The sequence below is a fragment of the Bombus terrestris genome, chromosome 8 (assembly GCF_910591885.1).
Source record: "Bombus terrestris chromosome 8, iyBomTerr1.2, whole genome shotgun sequence".
Lineage (NCBI taxonomy): Eukaryota > Metazoa > Arthropoda > Insecta > Hymenoptera > Apidae > Bombus > Bombus terrestris.
Window position 1 is genome coordinate 10237776 of NC_063276.1, and position 20787 is coordinate 10258562.

Here is a 20787-nt window from a genome sequence, read left to right on the forward strand (position 1 = left end):
GCGAATTAGTGCTCCTCTTTAGTTTCATAACAAGTGGCCATTTTGGATTACTTAAGATTGTAAAATCGTTGACAATCACCTGTTGCAATTAGCTTTTTAGTCCCCTGGCTCGTATTATATTCTAAGTTTACTATTTTTACTAAATTTTATTTAACGTAACATAAATATAATATTGGTATTCAACTTCATTTTTAATGAATGAAATAGTAAACCGTGCGAGAACTTAATATTTAACCTCAAAATTCTCAGTTCCCTGATTTCGGTCTCCAGTCAAAAAATATGATAGAGGATTAGAAGTATTCTAAGAGGACCAGAAGATAAAAGTCTATGTCGATTGTATCTATGTCACATAGATATTTAAAGAATGCCTTGCATTTTTTAGGTAAAGTTATAATTTAGTCCTAAAGGTTAGAAAATAAAATGTACTATTTATTTGTTTTAGTTTATAATAAAGAACGCAAGACTGATTATTTGTTTATATATGTAGGGAATAAATATTCGTTAGTTTTAAAAATTTAATGATTTTTGTTTTAAGTTTAACTAGCATTTGACAAGACTGATAACTAAGTAATTTATGATTAATAAATATTAATTTTGTTTTATGTTTAACTACTTTTGTTCTCATTTTCAAGTTTAACTGACAGATTATTATCAAGACCGATATTAGGATAAGATTGGAAGTTATGGAAATTATTAATGTATGATATTAGATATAGATATAAATAATTCTTGAGAAAATTAATTATCTTTTATCTAATTCTTTGATAAAAATGAAGTTTTTTTTATTAAAAGTTTTAAATACAGTTGATTACATGATAACTTGTCAGTCCCCTACAGATCACATATAGTTATTTATTTATTTGGTCGTTTTTGTCGCAATACCAATATGTCCTCTACCATACCTGAAGCTTATTACAATTCATAAATTAAATGAAAAAATTTGTGGACAAAATCACTGTCAAATAGTTCTCACTTCTGTAGAATCACTCATATGTAATCTATTTCTCTATATATATTTATTATGTTATTATAATTATAATCATTACATACATATAGTATATCTAAATACACACTATAAGTTAATAGGTTTATTATTAAAAGAATGGTAGAGAACTTACGAAATTATATAGAGAATTTACGAGAAGAAGAATATAAATTAATAAAAATAAACTGTCTTGAGAAATTGTAAATCTAAAGATTTGTAGTAGTAGATTGTAGTACTAACAATACAATGAATCATGATGTTATACAAATATATTTACAGACAAGTTATCAAATTTATAACCCATTACGCATAGCAAATGATTTGTACTATTCAAAAATTTCTTTATTCAATCAATTGATTCTTAATTCGAATACCGAAAATACTACTATACACATATTATGTAAAAGAGAAAACACTAATTATAAATACTATTAAAAAAATGTGTAGGTGTTCGGAAAAATTAACAAACGCATACATGCATCCTCAGTTCACGCCGGGCACTTACAGGAAACGCATATATGTGTCCTTAGTTCACACCGATAGCTTTCGCCAGACGCGTATATGCGCCCATAGCACTCTAAGAGTTAATGGTGTACGTTTTCAAAATCATTGGATTGTAGACAACATACAAAGTTACTTAGAAGTATTTAAAGTACTTTATTTTGTATTTTGTATTTTGCATTATACGTGCTAAACACCACCGATCATGAGTAGTGAATATTATGGCAAGTCATAATAAAATTGATAGAACTTTACAGCGTTACAGCTTTGCGATACTTAACATTAGAATATGAAAGTAATCTTTATATTTGTATCATTAGGTTTTTCATTACATTCAAATTTTTACAGACCTCATTGAATTTTCTAACTAATCTATTTGCAATTTTCTGAATAAAATTTAGATCAAAGGTTATCGGCCTCAATATTACAGTCCATAATCCACTATTTCTCTCTATATATTAGAAATAACTTCTCAAATGTTTTATTACACATATGTCCCGAATCGTTATCTTGCATGAACTAAGTAATTCTGGTCGACTAATCGTTACTTTGTTAATGTAGATCAGATATTACCTTTTGTATGAAACCATCAGTGTTCTAATATTTATAGACGAGGTATATAATGTGACTTTAGAAGGCGAATAAAACATTAGAATCAACTAAAATTCATCATCATCATCATAAGGAATATGAAATTTTATTCTTACAACGAAAACTTAGACGTTCCGTATCTGACAATAATATAAAATTAATTATTCGAGATATTACATTAAATTAATTATTCGAATTTCCCGTTTGTTCACCCTTGAAATGATAATGTTAGTTTCCAGAATTTTGTTTCGCGTTTATCGGATTGAATGTACCACAGATCTTTGGAAGTACATCAAACTATGACGTTGAAAAACAAGCATTGCGTGATAAACTTCTTAGACACAAACAAGTTACGGACAGTTCTACATCGTCGCGAGTTCGACTGTGACTGGTTGAAATACAAACAAGGTCTGAAATGTTGTGTTGAATCAGTCGTCATCGGCATAAGATGCACGTAGACTCAAAAGAAATTCATTAAGCAAATGTTTGCATGAAATTTCCTTGCTATTTCAATTTTAGATTATATTCGTGTACTTAATTGATTTATGAGCCTTTTTACTGAAATTATTCTGCAAGATTCTAGCGAAAACGATTACGTTTATTTATTTATTTTATGAATGCAAAATGGTTTTGAAATATGTACTTAAAGTTTTAAACAAGTTCTATAATTCACGACAACTCTTTTAGGAAGTAATATGTAGTAAAGATTGAATGCAGACTTAGAATTGGGTTGAGTAAATTTAGTAAATTGAATATTCGAATAGAGGTAGAAATAGAGGTATTATGGTTCCTTTCAACTTTGATGATAACTTTGGAAATGATTCACTCTTTACCGCCCTTAATCTGTTATAGATCAATTATGTTCTAAATCTTCGTTTACCATCAACGTACATTTAACAATTAGTAGTTAACATTTCAATTGTCTCAATTTTATAATTTGCATCTTTTATTACTTGAAAGCAGCGTTTACCAGCATTACAAATTTAAAGAATAACTGATAAAAAATATATCAGATTAGTTACATTTATTAACTTGTATATTCAATTTTTATATTTTCAATCATAGTTTATGTCATTACATTTTGTTTAACAGCTAATTTTTTTAACAGAATACTATATTTTACTCCAATTTAGCACTAAATCAATACTAAAATGTTCATAAGTATTTAAAAATAAAAAGGATCTTATTCCAGACAATTTTAAAATTACCGTCTCTCTTCATAAGTGGATTTCTCATATAAACAGTAATTTTGTACTTTTCTCAGAGTCTTTTTATGAATATATTATATGTATTATACGAAAATTTTTTAAATTTCGTTATCACTGTAGTAGGATACAATAATATGTGAAACAATATATGATATATAATACAATACATAGCGAACTGAAAATGTAGAATATGTCACAGGATATTTATTGTGAACATACACTTACTGAAAAATTAATAAACGTCATGAATACTAGGATCTTCAATTTCAAACATTGAATCTTCAATTCAAACATCAACAACAATCAATTCAAACAAACAACAACAACAAAAGATAATCTCGCTATATATATTACACATTCATCCCTTAATTTACGCTATAATTTTTATCTACGAGTTTTATTATTTTTAGAGTTTTTATATGCGGTATTAATCTATGTGATCTCATTTTACGCGGGAAGCAAATATATGTCTCTATAATCTTCATTGAATTTACTACATATCAGTGAGACGCAAATTCTTATTTAATTGTACTAATGACGTTATTTTGATTTTTTATGGTTTGTAGAGAGCATGTTTGAACTTGATCGCTTGAGCAATAACAACGGTACTTTCCCATTCTACTTGCAAATACTGCAAATATGAAATGACAAGATGTAGAAAAGGATGTATTTTAGATGTAAGATAAAATTAGATGTAAGATGCCATTCTTGCGACTGAGCAACAATCTTTTCCGTTTTGACAGACTTCATTTACGCAATTTTCTTCCATGCAAAAAAATATCACATGGAACGAATAATGCACATAAATTGAGGGATAAATGAATTATAGCTTGTTAATATAGTAAATAATTGACTGCTCAAATATTACTTTAGTGATCTCTGGCGAAATATATACATCCAATAAATGTATAGTACACACATATAATTTAATACATCTAATAAATATCTTATAACTTTTATATTTATATGTCGGAGATGAAAGAACGCCGGAGCTCCTCCTTGGATTCGCGGGAATACCGCAACTCTGTAACTTAGATTAAACAAATGCCGCTCCGATTGTTCGAGATTTATGATCATGAGCTTGGGCTCGAGGCGACAATCAGTCGCCGAACGTAGCCGCGGTCAAAGGGATGAACGTTTTATCTAACAAAGGCACAGAGTAACTCTATACCTCTCCTTAAAAGAAATAGTCGTAGCGACACGTGGCAGTAAATACTTCAATAGTTTCTATCCCGCGGCCCGCCACACGCAGATTTTGTCCTCCGGGTAAGATGATCGCCGGGTGTCGGCATGCCTTTGCGGCGTATGTTTAGCTAACGTGAGGACCCGCTATAGATCTTAAGATTTAGTCAGGCGAAGTCCGTCAAATAGACTTTGTTGCAACTACGGAAAGATAGGAGAAACCTATCTTCCACGAGCGTTGCCCCCCGTCAACAACCTCCCCTCAAGGGCGGCCAGCATCTCTTTCAAAACGCCGATATGGAGATCGACCAATTAGCAACAGCGCTAATTTCCCTCTCCTTTGGAACGAAAGCTTTCTTTGACGAATCCGAGGATCTCATATCCTTAGACCCACCCAATATAGTTTTCCTCGACGACATCGTCGAGACGGAGAGTCATTCTTTTCGTACGATCTCATCGACGAATGACAGTGCCACCTTACAACCAGTGAATACCTCACATCTAGTTAACAAAGAGTTAGACTTGAGCTGTGCGAGAACATACGTTTACCATCCCGTGACCGCGGATTCGTTTCGAACCTAAGGTCATTATCACTAGTGCTACGAGTGCTTAATCTGGTTAATAAGCCTGTGCTAATAAACTCTCCATTGTATCACAACAATGGCTAATTCTAATGAAAATCCATTAAACGCCCATCTCCTTAATCCTGACTCTAATCCGACATATATATATACATTTTCAGATTTGTTTCAAATTTTAGCAATAGAATCACGATGGTTGTATTTAGTTAAGGGGTTTATAAAATTTTGAAATGTTTTGTATAATACATACATAAAAAGTTCCTAGAAATGTTCGAATACTTTCGTAAGTCACTGTTCTTTCGTAAATCACTCGTCAAATCATCCAGACAATCATCTCATTCATACAAAAATAAAGACTCGAAAAGGTTTTGTTCGATCAAGGATTAAATAGACGAAAAAGGGGAAAGAGGGAAAAAAGCGATAGAATATAGTGCGTACCTCAACGTGTCAGACCAGATCGTACCTTAGGGACGGCCGACGGAAATCGAGCGCCTCGAGGTCGGACGGCTCTCGTCTGCAGAGCGAACAGAACGCGCACTGCAGCGTATTTTTGAAGGCTTCTCGGAAGTCCCGATTGAAATACGCGTAGATCAGCGGGTTCAATGCTGAGTTTGTGTACCCGATCCAGAAAAGTATTGCGATAACGATATCGGGACATGGGCAGGATTCTCCGCACAGAGTCGTAATAACGTACCTGTGAACAAAGATTTCAGGATTCAGCGAAGATTTCGTTCGTAATGATTGAATTAACACGTTCGGTGAACCTTGAACAAACTGGAAAATTAAGACACTAGAAACAGAAATAATATATTAACCCTGCTGCGAGTCCCGAATTTCTCAATTTGGATTTCGTTTCAATCGAAAAAAGAATTTTTTTTCCAGAATAATTTTTTTAATTTGGACTAAACGACGACGTTTTTTGTTCGAGAAATTAAAAGAATTAGTTTATTAGATAAAAAGTAGCAAGTATGTTGAAACAATTCCAATCAGTTGGAATCGCGAAGAAAATAAAGATCACTTTTTACAATTTTTTGGTCTCAATCTGTACCTAATGGAAATTTAAACAATACATTTTGTAGATTTATGTAAATTATAAACAGATTGAGTCAAAATTCAGAATAAGGATATCGTTCAATATTTAAAGCTTATAATATAAAGTTTATGTGTGGAAGATAACATCCTTCAAATGCCTTCCACTTATTGCCTGGGTACGTCAGGCTCTTTCGATAGCATGTTTCATAACAATGGTTAATGTCTGAGGTTCTAATGTTCGAATTTCTGCACGAACGTTTTTCTTCAGCTATTCATGTCTTCCTGGTTTATTCTACTATACCCGCTGTTTTATATGGTCCCACAGGAAGTAATCAGAGATCGAAAGATAGGACGAACGTGACAGCTAATAATGGACTTATTATTTTGATAACAAAACTCTACAATTTTTACGCGTTGGTCCTTTGTGTAACTCATCATAATCCATATCCTAAGCCTCAGTTCCAACATATGTATGAACTTATAACATGAAATCAAACAAGCATGGAAGTTATTTCTTTCTCAAATTCTATTCTGAAGTTTGACCCAACATGGTATATATGTACATACTGAAAACTTCATCGAAATCGGTTGATGCAGAAACAAGCGATAGGCATCGAAATATGTAGGTAAGAATTTTTAGATTTATTATGTATATAGGCCGAATGAAAAACTGCGATTTTCATAATTTTTAACTATTCGTTCTTTATAGTAACGTTAGCCGATTAACTGTTTGTCTTTACTTGATTTCAATTCTTCATCTGAACTAAAAGTACTGCAAAAACGATTTTCCTGTTATCGTGGAACGTGTTATTTGATAACTTTTAAAGAATTAAATGGAAAATACACAGAGGGGGTGAAGAATAAAAAAACCTAAATACTTTCTTCGATTCTATATTATTTTATAATTTTTCAATATTTTAACAACTGTGAAACCTAATATCAATGATCTCGAAAGGGAAGCACAATGTAATACAAATGTTTATTTTTCAAAAGACTGATCGTTTATCATATAAAGAGTATACGTATATTTTTTTTTATTCTCTACTGCTAACATAGTATTATGGTTTTAACATGATTTTCAAAGATGAAAAGATAATCCTTACAATCCAATAATATATATTTCTAAAAAAAGATATCAGTTTATCTTGTTTAATTTGATAAAGCAAAGTGATTCTAAAAACAATAAGATGAAGTAAATAAATATAAAAATATTCATTATCAGACTACTAACAAAACGGAAACAAACTTTGTTTCACCTAGACCTGTCACTCCTATTGTATTCACTTAGTTGTGTTTTCTTATCCTAACAAGAGTAATTAAACCCATTAATTGAGCGCGATGCACGTCGCTATCTTTCTCAGTTTGCACGATATAATTAAATCAAGAAACCGTACAAAAATATAACCAATTTTACAGAAACCAACAATTCCGTAAACTCTAAGATCGTTCTAAGTGCTTCTGCCCAAAGGAAACAAAAGAAAAACACAAAATAATAAAGATTAAATTTTAACCCTCCATAATTTCACTCATGAAAATTTTCCCGGAGCAAGTTTTAAACAATTGACCTAAAACTGATTATACGATATAACAAGAATTTGAATAAGTATTCCAATATTTTCTCACATTTTTTGAAAATCTAGAACATTGGAAAGATTAAGGACATAAATAATTCAGCTTTCCTATGGGCAGTATGAAAATATGTTCGCCCGTAGAAGATTAAGAAATAGTGTTATCCTTTAGAAATTCTGGATTCCTGATTTCTTACACGCACCACAAGAAGAACGGCAACCAGCAAATTATGAAGGTACCCATGATGATGCCTAACGTTCTGGCAGCCTTGTGCTCTCTTTTCATCTTCATGATATTCTTATCTTTGGTGGGAGTATGCAGATGATCGGTGCTGATCTCGTTCAATGTCAGCGTCTTTGAGGAACCAGCACTATTTAGTTCCCCGTTCAAATTATTCAAATCTTTACTCGGCCTGTGACTCAACAGCATCACGTTACCCATACGGCTGTGCATCTGTTTTTCTTGCCTACTCGCCTCCTTGAACACGGCGAAGTACGTAAGGGTCATAATACTGCATGGTATCCAGAACGAGATACTCGACGAGAATATTACGTACACCTTGTTCACTTTGAACTCGCATAATTCAGGATGCTTCTGTCGATGCATATTATTCTCTTCTGTGGTATACCAGCCCATAAAGATAGGCATGAACGAGATGAACGCGGGCATAATCCAACAAGCGAGTAGCATGTAAGCAGCTAGCCTCTTGGTCATGATGATAGGGTATTTGAGCGGCTTCACGATCGCCCAGTAACGATCGACCGAGATGCACATCAAATGGAGGATGGAACTGGTGCTAAAGTACACATCCAACGAGTTCCAGACATCACACATGAAATAGCTGAACATCCATTTGCCGGTTATTTGAACGCTCGCGTTGAACGTCATGGCGAACATCGCAACTAACATGTCGGCCAAGGCTAACGAAACTACGAAGTAGTTGGTGATAATTCGTAGCTTCCGGTGCCGCATCACGGACACCATCACCAGCAGGTTGCCAAATACCGCGGTTACGATGATGGAGCCTAAGACGCACCCTTTGGCGATCGTTATAGGTACGGACCACTTTTGATAGTTCGAGTAACTGCTGTTCGCGAATTGGTTGTCCTCAGTCGAGATGGCGTTCAAGATGGTCGTCACGTCCATCGAGGACACCACCTCCGTCGACTCGGAGCTCGTCACGATCGTCGTCATATTCGACCACCGCACGAAACCGTACGTTTTCCCTTGACCTTGTTCCTCTTCTTCTCGGCGGGTGGCCTTAGGTCACGGACGTGCCAACCAGCCGACGTACCAGGCTAGCCTTCATCTTCCCGACGGGGAAAGGGCGATGCCTCTTGCCAAGTTCCTTGTACCCTGGGACGTTTGCCAGCGTTAATCGCTGATACGCGGGTGCACCGTTTGCTTCTTCCAAGGTTTTTTCCTGAATAGTTTGGCTTCGAGAGTTAATCAGAATCGTGTACGGTGGCCTGGGAGCTTAGTACCTCTGTTTCACATTCCACGAGGCTTCTGTTAGTGGTTACCTGGAAAATTGAGATTAAATACAGAATTAGCGATAATTTTGATAAGTATTATATTCAATGAATGTTCAATTGTAATTATTAGACTGCGGATTTTTATGCGTTTATAGAAGATTAAAAGTTGCAAAAACGTACAATGCTCATAATATGAAAAAATGTATAAAATATCCAAGGTATAGTGTTTTCTATGATACTCAGTAAGTAGGATAATTTTCTACCGCGAGATTCTACTTTTTAAATTATATTCTCAATAAAATATAAAAAATTATATTTCTCAAGAATCCGCAATCTAGTAATCATTCTATTAATAATAATATGGAGATCAAACATTAGAAATTACTTGAAATATATCTAATACCATTTAATAGACAAATTTTAATTATATTATTTTGATACATTTTTCAGATCGTAATATTGTTAAGAAAAATTCTCGTTCCATATTGAATTTTTTTTCAAAATATTCTCAAGTATTCTTATTTATTTTATGTATTATTATTATTTATGAAAAATTTAATTTTGATTTAATTTTTAATTTAATAACTAAATTATTGTATTGAACACGACTTCAGATTTTACATTATGTAAAACTGCCTTTTCATAATAAAAAGGAAATAGAGTGATTAAAAGTTAGGAGTTTAAAACCTTGTAATATTCACCAAGAAAGATGAAATATGTTTAATTAACATAGATTTTAAGATTAATACTTTTATTAAAATATATTATAATAAAGTGTGTTTAAAATTATTATACAATTAATAAGTTTAATAAAATTCAAAAGTTCATAATTTACTATTGTTTCTACGATTTCTTCTGATATTGGTGATAGATTACGAATGTTTAAGCATTTATGAGAAACTTAAATATGCAAAAATTTCCGCGATATAAAATATATAAAATGGATAAGTATATAGAATGTACATAAAGTACATGAAATATCCAGAATGAAATAGTCGTCCAAATATTTAACCCTTTGAGTGCTGTGGGCGCATATAGGTGTCTGGCGAAAGCTATCGGTGTGGGCTAAAGACATATATATGCGTTTTTTGTAAGTGCCCGGCATGGGCTAAGGACGCATGTATGGGTTTTTCAAGTTTTCCGAACACCTACGCAGAAGTAATACTATTACGTTTGTGTGAAATAAATATAAATGCATTCCTTACGGCAGTAAACAAATGCCAATAGTGCCTCGTTATTGTTGAAATGGTCACCACTTGTAAGAAAACTCTATATCTGGTTTTTTTAGTTTTCTCAAGCACTGAATTTTTCACACACAACTAAATTATTAACTTGTGTTATATTTACTAAATTTAGTTTTCTAGTTTATTGTTTTCTAGTTTATTACCCAAATTCTAGTTAACTGTAAATTTCAATGTTTATAATAAATAATTAAAAATAACTAAAAAATAACGCTCTTGAATCATTTAATCTCGTGCAAAAGAATTACTATAACTTATTACGATTTGAGCTTTGAATAGTCAATCAACAGAGTTCAGTCTAACGAAAAAGTATTCCATCCACAGCGATCGTCAGCGCTAGACGCGCGCCGTCCGAAGGAAATATCTATTTAATACTTAGATTCTTCCGTAGTATTTATATTTGTTGATGATTAATGACTGTATTTTCACATTTACTTCATTTACACCTTATGCATTGTTATCAGACTTACATAAATTGCTTTCAAATATAAAATTAAATTTTATTGCAAAAAAAATTGATTTAGTTTCAATATTAGATAACTAAGATCAGTTGTAAAAAAAATTGGCTTTAAATTCGATGTTAACTAAGAATTTTTCATTTCACTCAAAGAGCATTCTAATAGTAAGATCTTAAAATGTCAGACCTTACTTTTTAATATTCTGTATACGTGACTACAACAAATTTCTAAAGTTTAATATATCAAACATGAGTAATTCTCATTTCTGTCTCCAATTATTTCAAATTTTCGGCATTTTTATGGTTTTACAAATATTATGAATGAAAATCCATCCTTTCAATCTATCCAATTGATTGAATTGCATTTTTATAGAGAAGAAATTTTGATGAAAGTAATCGTTTTTTAGGATTTATGTGTACATAGCTCTCACGACTTTCGTAACACGAATAGCGAATTGAATGGAACGGTTTCACGGTATTTTAACGTGATATTGAAGTTCTTGTCGACTCGATTGAGGTATTCGACACAAGAGAGATATCAAGCACACTAGACGACCCACTTTATTCGATTTGTTTGTACTACTTGCTTAATCTACTCAATCCATTACAATCATTCGGACTATTCAATTTATTCATCTATATGGCACTAATACAGTGCCAGCAGATCTATTTGCTCCAAGTTTTGTATTCTTCGAGTTCTATGATGGCGTTCGATAAAATTGCTTGCATTGTTTCGAATGTTTTCACGGAATATCATCTCTGTAAAATCGTTGATAGAAATTTAAATCTTGAAAACTTTTCACTTAAGAAATATTTGGTATTATTCGATAGGAAATTTTCAATTATATTATTTTGTTACATCTTTACACAATAATAGATATGCTCAAAAATGTTTTGTTTTCCATAGAAGGTTTTTTTAAAGCGTCGCGTTTGGAAGACGTCCGAGTTTTATATATTGCTATTTACTTACTTATTAAATCAATATATATGAAATATTATTATCAAATTTTGTTCTATCCTCAATTATCAATCAGGTGCATTAATATTAAAATTTAAGTATTGACATGAATGATCAAAATATGTGAATCATTTTTTCCTATAACTTTTAGTTTAAGTAACATTTAGAAAAAATTAAAATGTTCTTTATTTTACTTAAACAATTCTATTTCAAGAATTTATTCTTATAAAATCTAATATAATGAAATAATTAGATATTCAAAATGTTTATCAGTTAACACGTGAAAATTACATTCATTAAATATATAATGCTCTAAAAAAATTATGTATGAATTAAAACTTTTTAATAGATACATTTGCCGCCATTTAATTTCTAATTATACTATTTTTCTATGTTTTGCAAAATTATTATATTATCAAAACAGCTTCTCGTTTACAATTGAATCTTTTCTTAAAACATGATGAGGTCAAAGAATTTGAGTTTTATGTATATATGTTTATTAAATTTTTGTAAAATTTAGTAAGCAAATTATGAAATGGAAGATTTTATATCATATAAAACATTCAAATTAACTACTATCGAAGATCAAATCATAAATTAATGATATTATAAAAACATTATTATCTATAAATCGAAATATATGATATTATTTGAATATAATGTACTATTACGTTGTTTAGTTCAACAATCACTTTTACCTATATCGAAGAATAAGGACGAATGAATGTCCTAAATTCTTAATTAGTGGTACTGATTTTAGCAAAACAATAAATCGTCACTGGATTGAGGTAAATCAAACATATTGAAATTATCAAATATAATTTTCCAAAGTGTTTTATAAATAATAACAAGAGTATAGATTGATGAATAATTAGACACAAAACTCTATAAAACTATAAAACTATTATAATACCTGAACCAATCATAAATTATATTTAATATAGTGACTCACTTTTTTCTTAGAATAGCATATGTATCAATTTGGATAAACGATCTTCGTATTATTACAGAATAGATTTTATTAAAATTTAGTACTTCCTTCTAATTTTCAGTAAGAGTAAACTTTCTACGTACATAAAATTATTATGTTATGGAATCAATAATAATTTAAAAGAATTCATCAATCGTTAAAAGTTTATTTCTTTGTTAAGAAATGCCACACCTTTTATTAAAAGATTCCTAAATTACTTAATTAGATACTCTCTCAAAATCACTGATATGTAATCAATAGAGAATAAACAATCATTCTCTCTATTTAAAAACGAATATGAGGAGAGCTTCAAAATTTCACGAATTATAAACACAAATAAGTTTTAATATATAATAAAAAAAAAGATATTTTGATTTATTTAATTTATTAAAGTCGCAAAAAAACACTTTGATTTATTATATTAATCCGAAATGATACTCGAAGGACATCGTGATAACTAGATTGCAAATTTTTATGCAAATTCATATTTCTAAAAATAAATATAATTAAGAATACAGTATCAAATATTATAGAAAGCACTATACTTTGAATATTTTGTATATCTTTTAATATCATGCGCATTCTGTGCAATTTTCTAGTTTCAAATTTCCTATAAATGTATAAAAATCTGCAATCTAATGGTATCTAAAGAATATAAACACATTCACTTTATCAGATTATGAAAACCATTCCGAATCATAGCAATAATGAAAACTTTCTTGAACAGCAACATTAAACTGGTAAAAAGCGGGTGACAATAAGATTATAATATGCTAAACAATCGATCACGTAACTTAAAACTTTAATTTATCTCCAAAAACGACGATAATTTTCCTAAGTTTCTGAATTGCTGTCTGAAAATCCTTGAAGACACAATCGATAAAGAATCAACAACCATTTCCCCGATTTTCCCTTTGCATCCATTGCGGCGCTAGTTTCCCGACTATCACCACTCGAAACGAGGACGCGCCGGAAGAATGAGTAACCTTGAATGGGACCCTCTTTTTCTGCTGCCGTCGTCTGTCGTCTCCGGCTTCGTTGACTGTGTCGCGACAGGGCCGTGTCAAGTGCACTCCCGTTCCGTCCATGTAATTTATGATCCGCTATTTTTGCGGTATATTTGGGTCAATTATTCCGACAGTGGCCGTGCTAGCGCCGTGGAGCCGGTACTACCGATGATAAACAACACCCTCCTCCTGCCCAACCACCGTCATTACGCCGAAAGCCTGGAGAACGCCACTTTTATTTCTCCGTGAAATCGACAACCCCGCCAGGGATTCGCGACCAACAGCTTCGATTACGGTTTTGACCTTCGATGCGACATCCTGTCTGTTGGCCTTCTACCGGGTCACGTTTCTCGCGAGTTTTACGATAGTTTTGAGCAAGGATCCTCGCGTAATAGGTCGCCGGATAGTGATCAGGGGTGGTGAGTAAGAACTGAAGTAATGGTGATATGATTTTCGTGATACGATTGCCGTCGCTTATTTTAGAATAAAGATAAAGATGACTGGAGCGCCTTGCTACATACAGGGTGTCCCATTTCAATCCACATAATTAGTTTCTCTGTAAATGGATACGTAAAAGTCGCATGATAGTGACACACGTTTCCTTAAATGTATTAATAGTACAGTTTTTAATATATAAATCGTTCCATCTTGGCATTCCATATAAAAAATTATTAGCCTTACAAAGATATTAATTTATTTAAGCGAAAAACCATTAGATTATACCAGATACCTTAATTTTCATTTTGTAAAACCTATGATATAAATTACAAGGAAAATGTCTTTCGATACGATAGATTAATAATTTTTTATGGGGATTGCGAAAACAGATCAATTGGTACATTAAAATTTATATGATTGTGTTTGAACGTATGTCAACATCATATGACCTTTATTTTTCCAGAAAAATTAGACCACATTATGTCTCCTTCGAAACCATTTAATGCCTGCCTGAACATCTTTTTTATACAGCAGGTAGTTTACCAACAATTTTCACTTATATATTAAAATGGGACATCCTTTTCAAAGAAAATTATGTTTAGTAATGAGAGTAAAGATGTTTAGTAATATTAATTCCTCATGTAAAGTAATTTTCTTAATAATAGTACATAATTAGTAGTGTAACTAAATATATATCTTTCTCCTACTATGTTACAATTACCAAAATAGTATAGTAAAGTGATATATAATAATTATTATTATTTCTAAATCACTGATTTTTATACATGCAAAATATACAAAGTATGTCAGCAATGTGTTTGATATAAGGTTTAAAAATTGAATATTTTCTACGATACGATATACGATATAGAATAGCAAATATTTAATAATACTTTTGTGGTCACTCTGACATTTTCTAATTTGCATTATAATGAATTATAATTTTCCTGCACATTTTTATTTTTCATATAAACTGTTATATAATAAGTATTATATAATATATATTTATATAATATATATATAAATTTTATATAATAAGTATATCCATAAGTATGCATATTTATTTATTAAAATATAATATAATGTACTTGTCTACCTTTTCAGATATTTACCATTCCTAAACAAAAAGAAACGTTCCATACCAAATAATTTATAATCTTAACGCCACTATTACAATTACCTTAATTTTTTATTTTTATTACAATTACCTAAAAAAAACATTATTATAATTATATATTAAAATAATCCGCAATTTAATAATTATTATTAACATTATTGCAAAAACGGTTCTTACGATTTTATATAATTTTTACAACTAAATAAAGTGATTATTTGAATTATAATTTGTAAAATTTTCTATACAGACTACCCCAAAAATCATGATGTAACCGGTCGGCTTTGATTTTACACGCAGAACTAAGTCGAAAGAAGATGAATAACATTTTTTCATTTAGGCCTTTGTTTTCGAAGAACGTGAATTTAAAAACCCATCAGGTATCCATGTTTTGACAGGAAGTTTCGAATTACAAAACTTCGATTTCTGCTCGTGTCTGTATTATTAAATAAGGAAAATGTAATAATTTGCTTTTTGATTAATAAAATGAATCTTAAAAAGTACCAATCTTATCCTTATTTATGAAACCATTCAAATTAAATAAAAGAAATCAATAATCTATATCGCGGAGATAAGATAAAAACAAGAACAGGAAGCAAATCGTGGCATTCTTCATGTTTAATGATGCGAGAATGACACGAGTAGAAACAAAAGTTTCATATTTTGAAACATTCAGTTAATACACGGTTACCTGATGGGTTTTCAAAAGCAAAGCCTTAAATGGAAAAATGTTACTCTTTCTTTTCGACCTATTTTGCATGTAGGAACACCACCTGATTTTGTTGTTGTACCGCGATTTTTGGGACACCCTGTACACGCATATATACCTATAACACATACCAGTGGAATTAGATCATGAACTTTAATCGTAGATTCCAACTTCAGTTTATATAACATAAAATACTTTATGATATATAACATAGTTTAAACATTTATATGTAACTAACTTATATGTAATTTATATGTAACTTATATGTAAATAACTAGCTTAAACATTTAGTAGTTGTTTGTCGTAATAACATTGTTATATTAATCGATTGCAATTACATACATATCTGATATATCGGATATCCTATACCATTTTTTGTATTCACTTTATTTATATCAGATTAGTAATATTAGTACTATGATATTATTCCATTAAAGCATTAATAGAATGCATTAATGGAATATTATTGCAATAATAGAAACAAATGTTGTAAGATGTACTAAATAATATCGTCGCATACTTTCACATATTACGCACCATGACAAAGTATTTATAAGTAAGTACACCTTACATATTGTTTGTATTGTTGTAGACAATGTTATATAATGGAAATTGGCTATCATCCAAATACTTAAGTTGTCATATAGTTTATTGTTTGAGTAGTTTCGTTACTGCATCGATTGTCTTCAATCGTTTTCATGACATTTAAGAATCGAAGATCGACTGTGATCTTTCTATTCAAGTATATATTTAATGCATTGTTAAACATACATTTAATGTATTTAGTGTATGTTACTAAAATTTCCGAAGTTAATATTTTGAAAGGTCTGTCTAAATAATTTGTATTCTTTTTATCTTATCTAAATAAACGAAAAGTTATTTAATTTGGTAAATTTCTTTAAAATTATATGAACATACCTAAAACATATTATTATCATATTAACATTAATTATTCTTGTTATTTCAACCGAAATTAAAATATACAGTTACTAAACTAAACAGTAATATATAAGTTTCTTTCTTCATTAATATTAAAATCAGATTCGAAATCATATTATTGAAAATAAAATATATTAACAAGTATCTGCTATAGGATCTTTAAAGATAAAAATTAAATAACCAAAACAATTAATCGCTTAAGATTTTTGAAAATTTATAATAGATAAATTAAACATCCAAATTAAATAATGGAAATAATGAATCATCCAAAATTTCCGGAATCTTATAATATATAAATGCAAAGTTTTAAGTTACTATTGCGTACTAATACAAATATCCTACTAAAATATTCCACACATAAATGTCCAAATAAAAGCAGATAAATTATCAACTACTCGTGTACGTACACATAACAAGGATCGAGTAACGTTTCTCTGTATATTATTTGCTTCTCAAACTGGATAGCTGTTCTCGACGTAATCTACTGAAACGAAAACACAGAAACGGAGTGTCGCTCGAGTGTCCATTTATCTTCTCCAAGACGTGCCATCAAGCCGCCATATTCCCCACGAAGTCTCTTTCTTCCGGCGGTCCAAGAAATAACGCTGACAGTCATTCTAATACGGTGACCGTAATACGCGCCACCTGGGGCGACATTGGAGAACGTGGCCTTGACAAGATGTCGACGAAAACGAAGCTTGAGGGTGCCACCTCTCTTCGTATGCTGCACACGAGGAAAATCATAACCCTCATTTAGAACGATTAAAAGAGCGTCGAGCTAAGATTAGACCACGTATCAGACAGTGCTAGGTCTAAGCTAGGTTTGCTTGCCGACATTTCTGTTCTCGCTGTTTCTATCATAGTTATATAAATTGAAGATTGAATAAGACAAAATTTTAACTGTAATAGAAAAAATTTAATAAATTGGAGAAAATTGGAGAGTTTACCTATGGAAAGAAATAGAACGAAGGAAATGTTTAGGCATTCAGCTCTTTATTTGATAAAGAAAAATATTTGGTAAAGAATCTTTACTGTAACTACAAGATGTATTAGCAAACTGTACATATTTGTTATAGCATTGTACATATCTGTTATAGCATTATACATATCTGTTATGAAATATTTACATCCTAACTGATTTAATTGAAGTATATTAGATTTCATACCATTTACTAAGCAGCTCTCTCATATGACTACCAAAGATCAATACTATGAAAGTGAAATGAATAGAATTTGATAAAAAGATGCTTCATTGAAAACTAACGATATGTGCCAATAATATTGCTGCACGTTTGGCAAGAAACAAAATAGTGATTTCCTATTGTGGAATTTGATGCAATACCGAGTGATCTTTAAATACCTGTTCTGTTCAGGAGGTTTAGCTTCGTAGCTTTAATGAAGTTGCAGTAGTCACACATTTGATAATCAAAAATAGTGATTGCAACAATAATACAATCAATATTTTGAACCTTTAGGACACTATGTTTTTTAATTTCGGTTAGAAAATTTTAATCGTCTGATTATTTGTCTCAAATTAGCTTTTAACTTATTTTTTAAGTACTAGTAACAATGATAATATTTATAATGTATAAATAACTTTTCCTACTACCATTTTTTGTCCATTCCATTGACATGACAGAATCTCTCTCTCCAAATCCCAATATGCATAACTCATTCCAACTTTCCTGATTTTCATATTCTGTTTTCATTCCATGTAAGGGAAAGCACTCTTACTTTAAAGAACATATGAAACACATTTATCTCTATCCAAATTCTTCTACTATTTCTATTACTGTACTGTTCTATACTGTACTATACTGTTTCTATTCAGTGTTTTCTTCTTCACTTGTTATTTCTGTTCGAATTTTCTCTCTCTACCATTTTATCTTTTACAGCCTTACTTTGGACTTAACACAAGACAATATTACCATATATCTAAAGCCGTAGTTTACACCTTTAAACTGAATATTGCAGCATGCAGTTTATAATATGTAACATTGATATAAGTATTATCGATATTTAATGCTAACATTAATTGAAATCAGGTATTGTATAATATTCTCTTGCAATCAATAGATTAAAATATAAAACATATATATATATTCAATAAGTGAAGTTCTCTCGTATATCATCCGTTATCTCTCATTCTATTCATTGTAAAAATTAATTGGGCCGTGGAGAACAGTTCAGAAAAAGAAAAAGAAAAATTATACCCCAAAGGACTGAGTTTGCAACTGGGTGTAAAGTAACGTGACATATATACATGACAGTGACAATAACAATACCCTTAACAATAAAGCTATTTCTATAAATCAATAGAAAATCGTTGCATCTTTATAAAAAGAAAGAAGTGTAGAACCGTTTAAGAAAGTCGTATTAATCTTTATTACACATGGATTTGATTGGTTTAAAAAGGAATTACTATTATAATTCTCATGTTTCTTCTATTCATTCAAAAGTCTGTTCCTGTCCAAATTTTTGTTATACTACACATTAAAATATTGTATTTCATTTATAACAAATACACGAATATCTTTTCTTTAGTCCTTAATATTAATTTTCTTCCTTTTATCATTCCATAATTATTTTATGGCATTCCTTTAATTAATAATGACCTAACATAAAATGTATGTAATGCTGTTGACGCAATCGCTGCATTTTTCTTAAATCTAATCGAAAATTGATATGAAATTCTTAATAATTGTGCAAATTCATATTTCTGTTAAAATATTTAAAGAAATCTGATATAATTGAAAATTTATTTCCATCATTCAATATTATGGTACGGCTTTTAGATATTTTACATATTTCTGTTTACTATATGCATTATACTGTACATTTATATATCTTCTATCATAAATCTATAAAAATCTGCAATCTATTAATAAGGCACTTGGTGTTAATATAATGTATATTAATAAGGCACTATATAACGTCTCATTTCAGATTGTAATTACGACAATACATATTTATAACATAACGGGATATTCCAGAACCCCACGGAACTGGTTATACTATCAAAATATCTGATTGTTTTTTTTATTCGAAACAGTTGCGTTAGAAAAATTTGGTGCACTCTAGATCAAATCAATATCGAATCGAACTGAAGTGGATCAAACTGAAGCGAATCGAACAAGAGAAAACAGTACACGTTCCACTGTAATATTTCTCCAATTGATCCGCCATTGGTTTCGATTCCCGCGATAGACCGATAAACCGCTAACGCGACCGGTGCCAAGGAAAAAAATGGATCGTTGCTACGGACAGGAAAAATTTGATAATGTCACCCTGCGGGAAAGGCCGCGATCGATACCAATTTATCTTCCGATTGAAACGCGATTCATTGCTGCAATTGCAGGATGCAACGTCCGCAACACGTGATCCGTTTGCTCCATTTCGCGCGGCGTGCAATTCGATTTTCTCGAAACGTACCCAATCGCCTGGCTGCATTTCGCGAAATCTGATTCTGTCTCGCATTCTCATTTATCGTTTCTCCAGAAACAACTATACACAACTAGAATACAGAACATTTTTCTTTTTTGTCATAGTTTTCATATATTGGATATTACAAAATTAATATTAAACTATATTTCAAAATATTTGTTTCCATATGACATATAAATACGTTAATGCTTTCCTTATATGTACAGGGTACAATCGCATTAATTAGTATTTTAGGAATATACATATGGTATCTTATGGAATTTCTTAATCAGTATGTATACTTTTATTGAAATTAAACACAATGAACGCAATTTTAAAAAAGGGATGGTAATGAGCCCTTTGCGCTCTCAGTCGCCACGGCATTCCGTGCTGCAACTCCAGTAGAA

At 30.9% G+C, this 20787-nt stretch overlaps 1 protein-coding gene across 6 annotated transcripts in view; it reads right to left on the reverse strand.

Moving 5' to 3' along the window:
- LOC100647004 (octopamine receptor beta-2R) overlaps positions 1-20787 on the reverse strand; it is a 173585-nt gene that overhangs the window by 10210 nt on the left and 142588 nt on the right. For 5 of the 6 annotated variants that reach the window (XM_048408287.1, XM_048408288.1, XM_020867655.2 and 2 more), the window contains 2 exons: positions 7852-9172; positions 5512-5742 (listed from right to left, as the gene is read on the reverse strand). In XM_048408287.1, the coding sequence (XP_048264244.1) occupies positions 5512-5742; positions 7852-8843 (1223 nt within the window). In that variant the 5' untranslated portion in view covers positions 8844-9172. Of the gene's footprint in view, positions 1-5486; positions 5743-7851; positions 9173-20787 lie in introns of all 6 variants that reach the window. The other variant, XM_012318605.3, reaches the window with a different exon arrangement.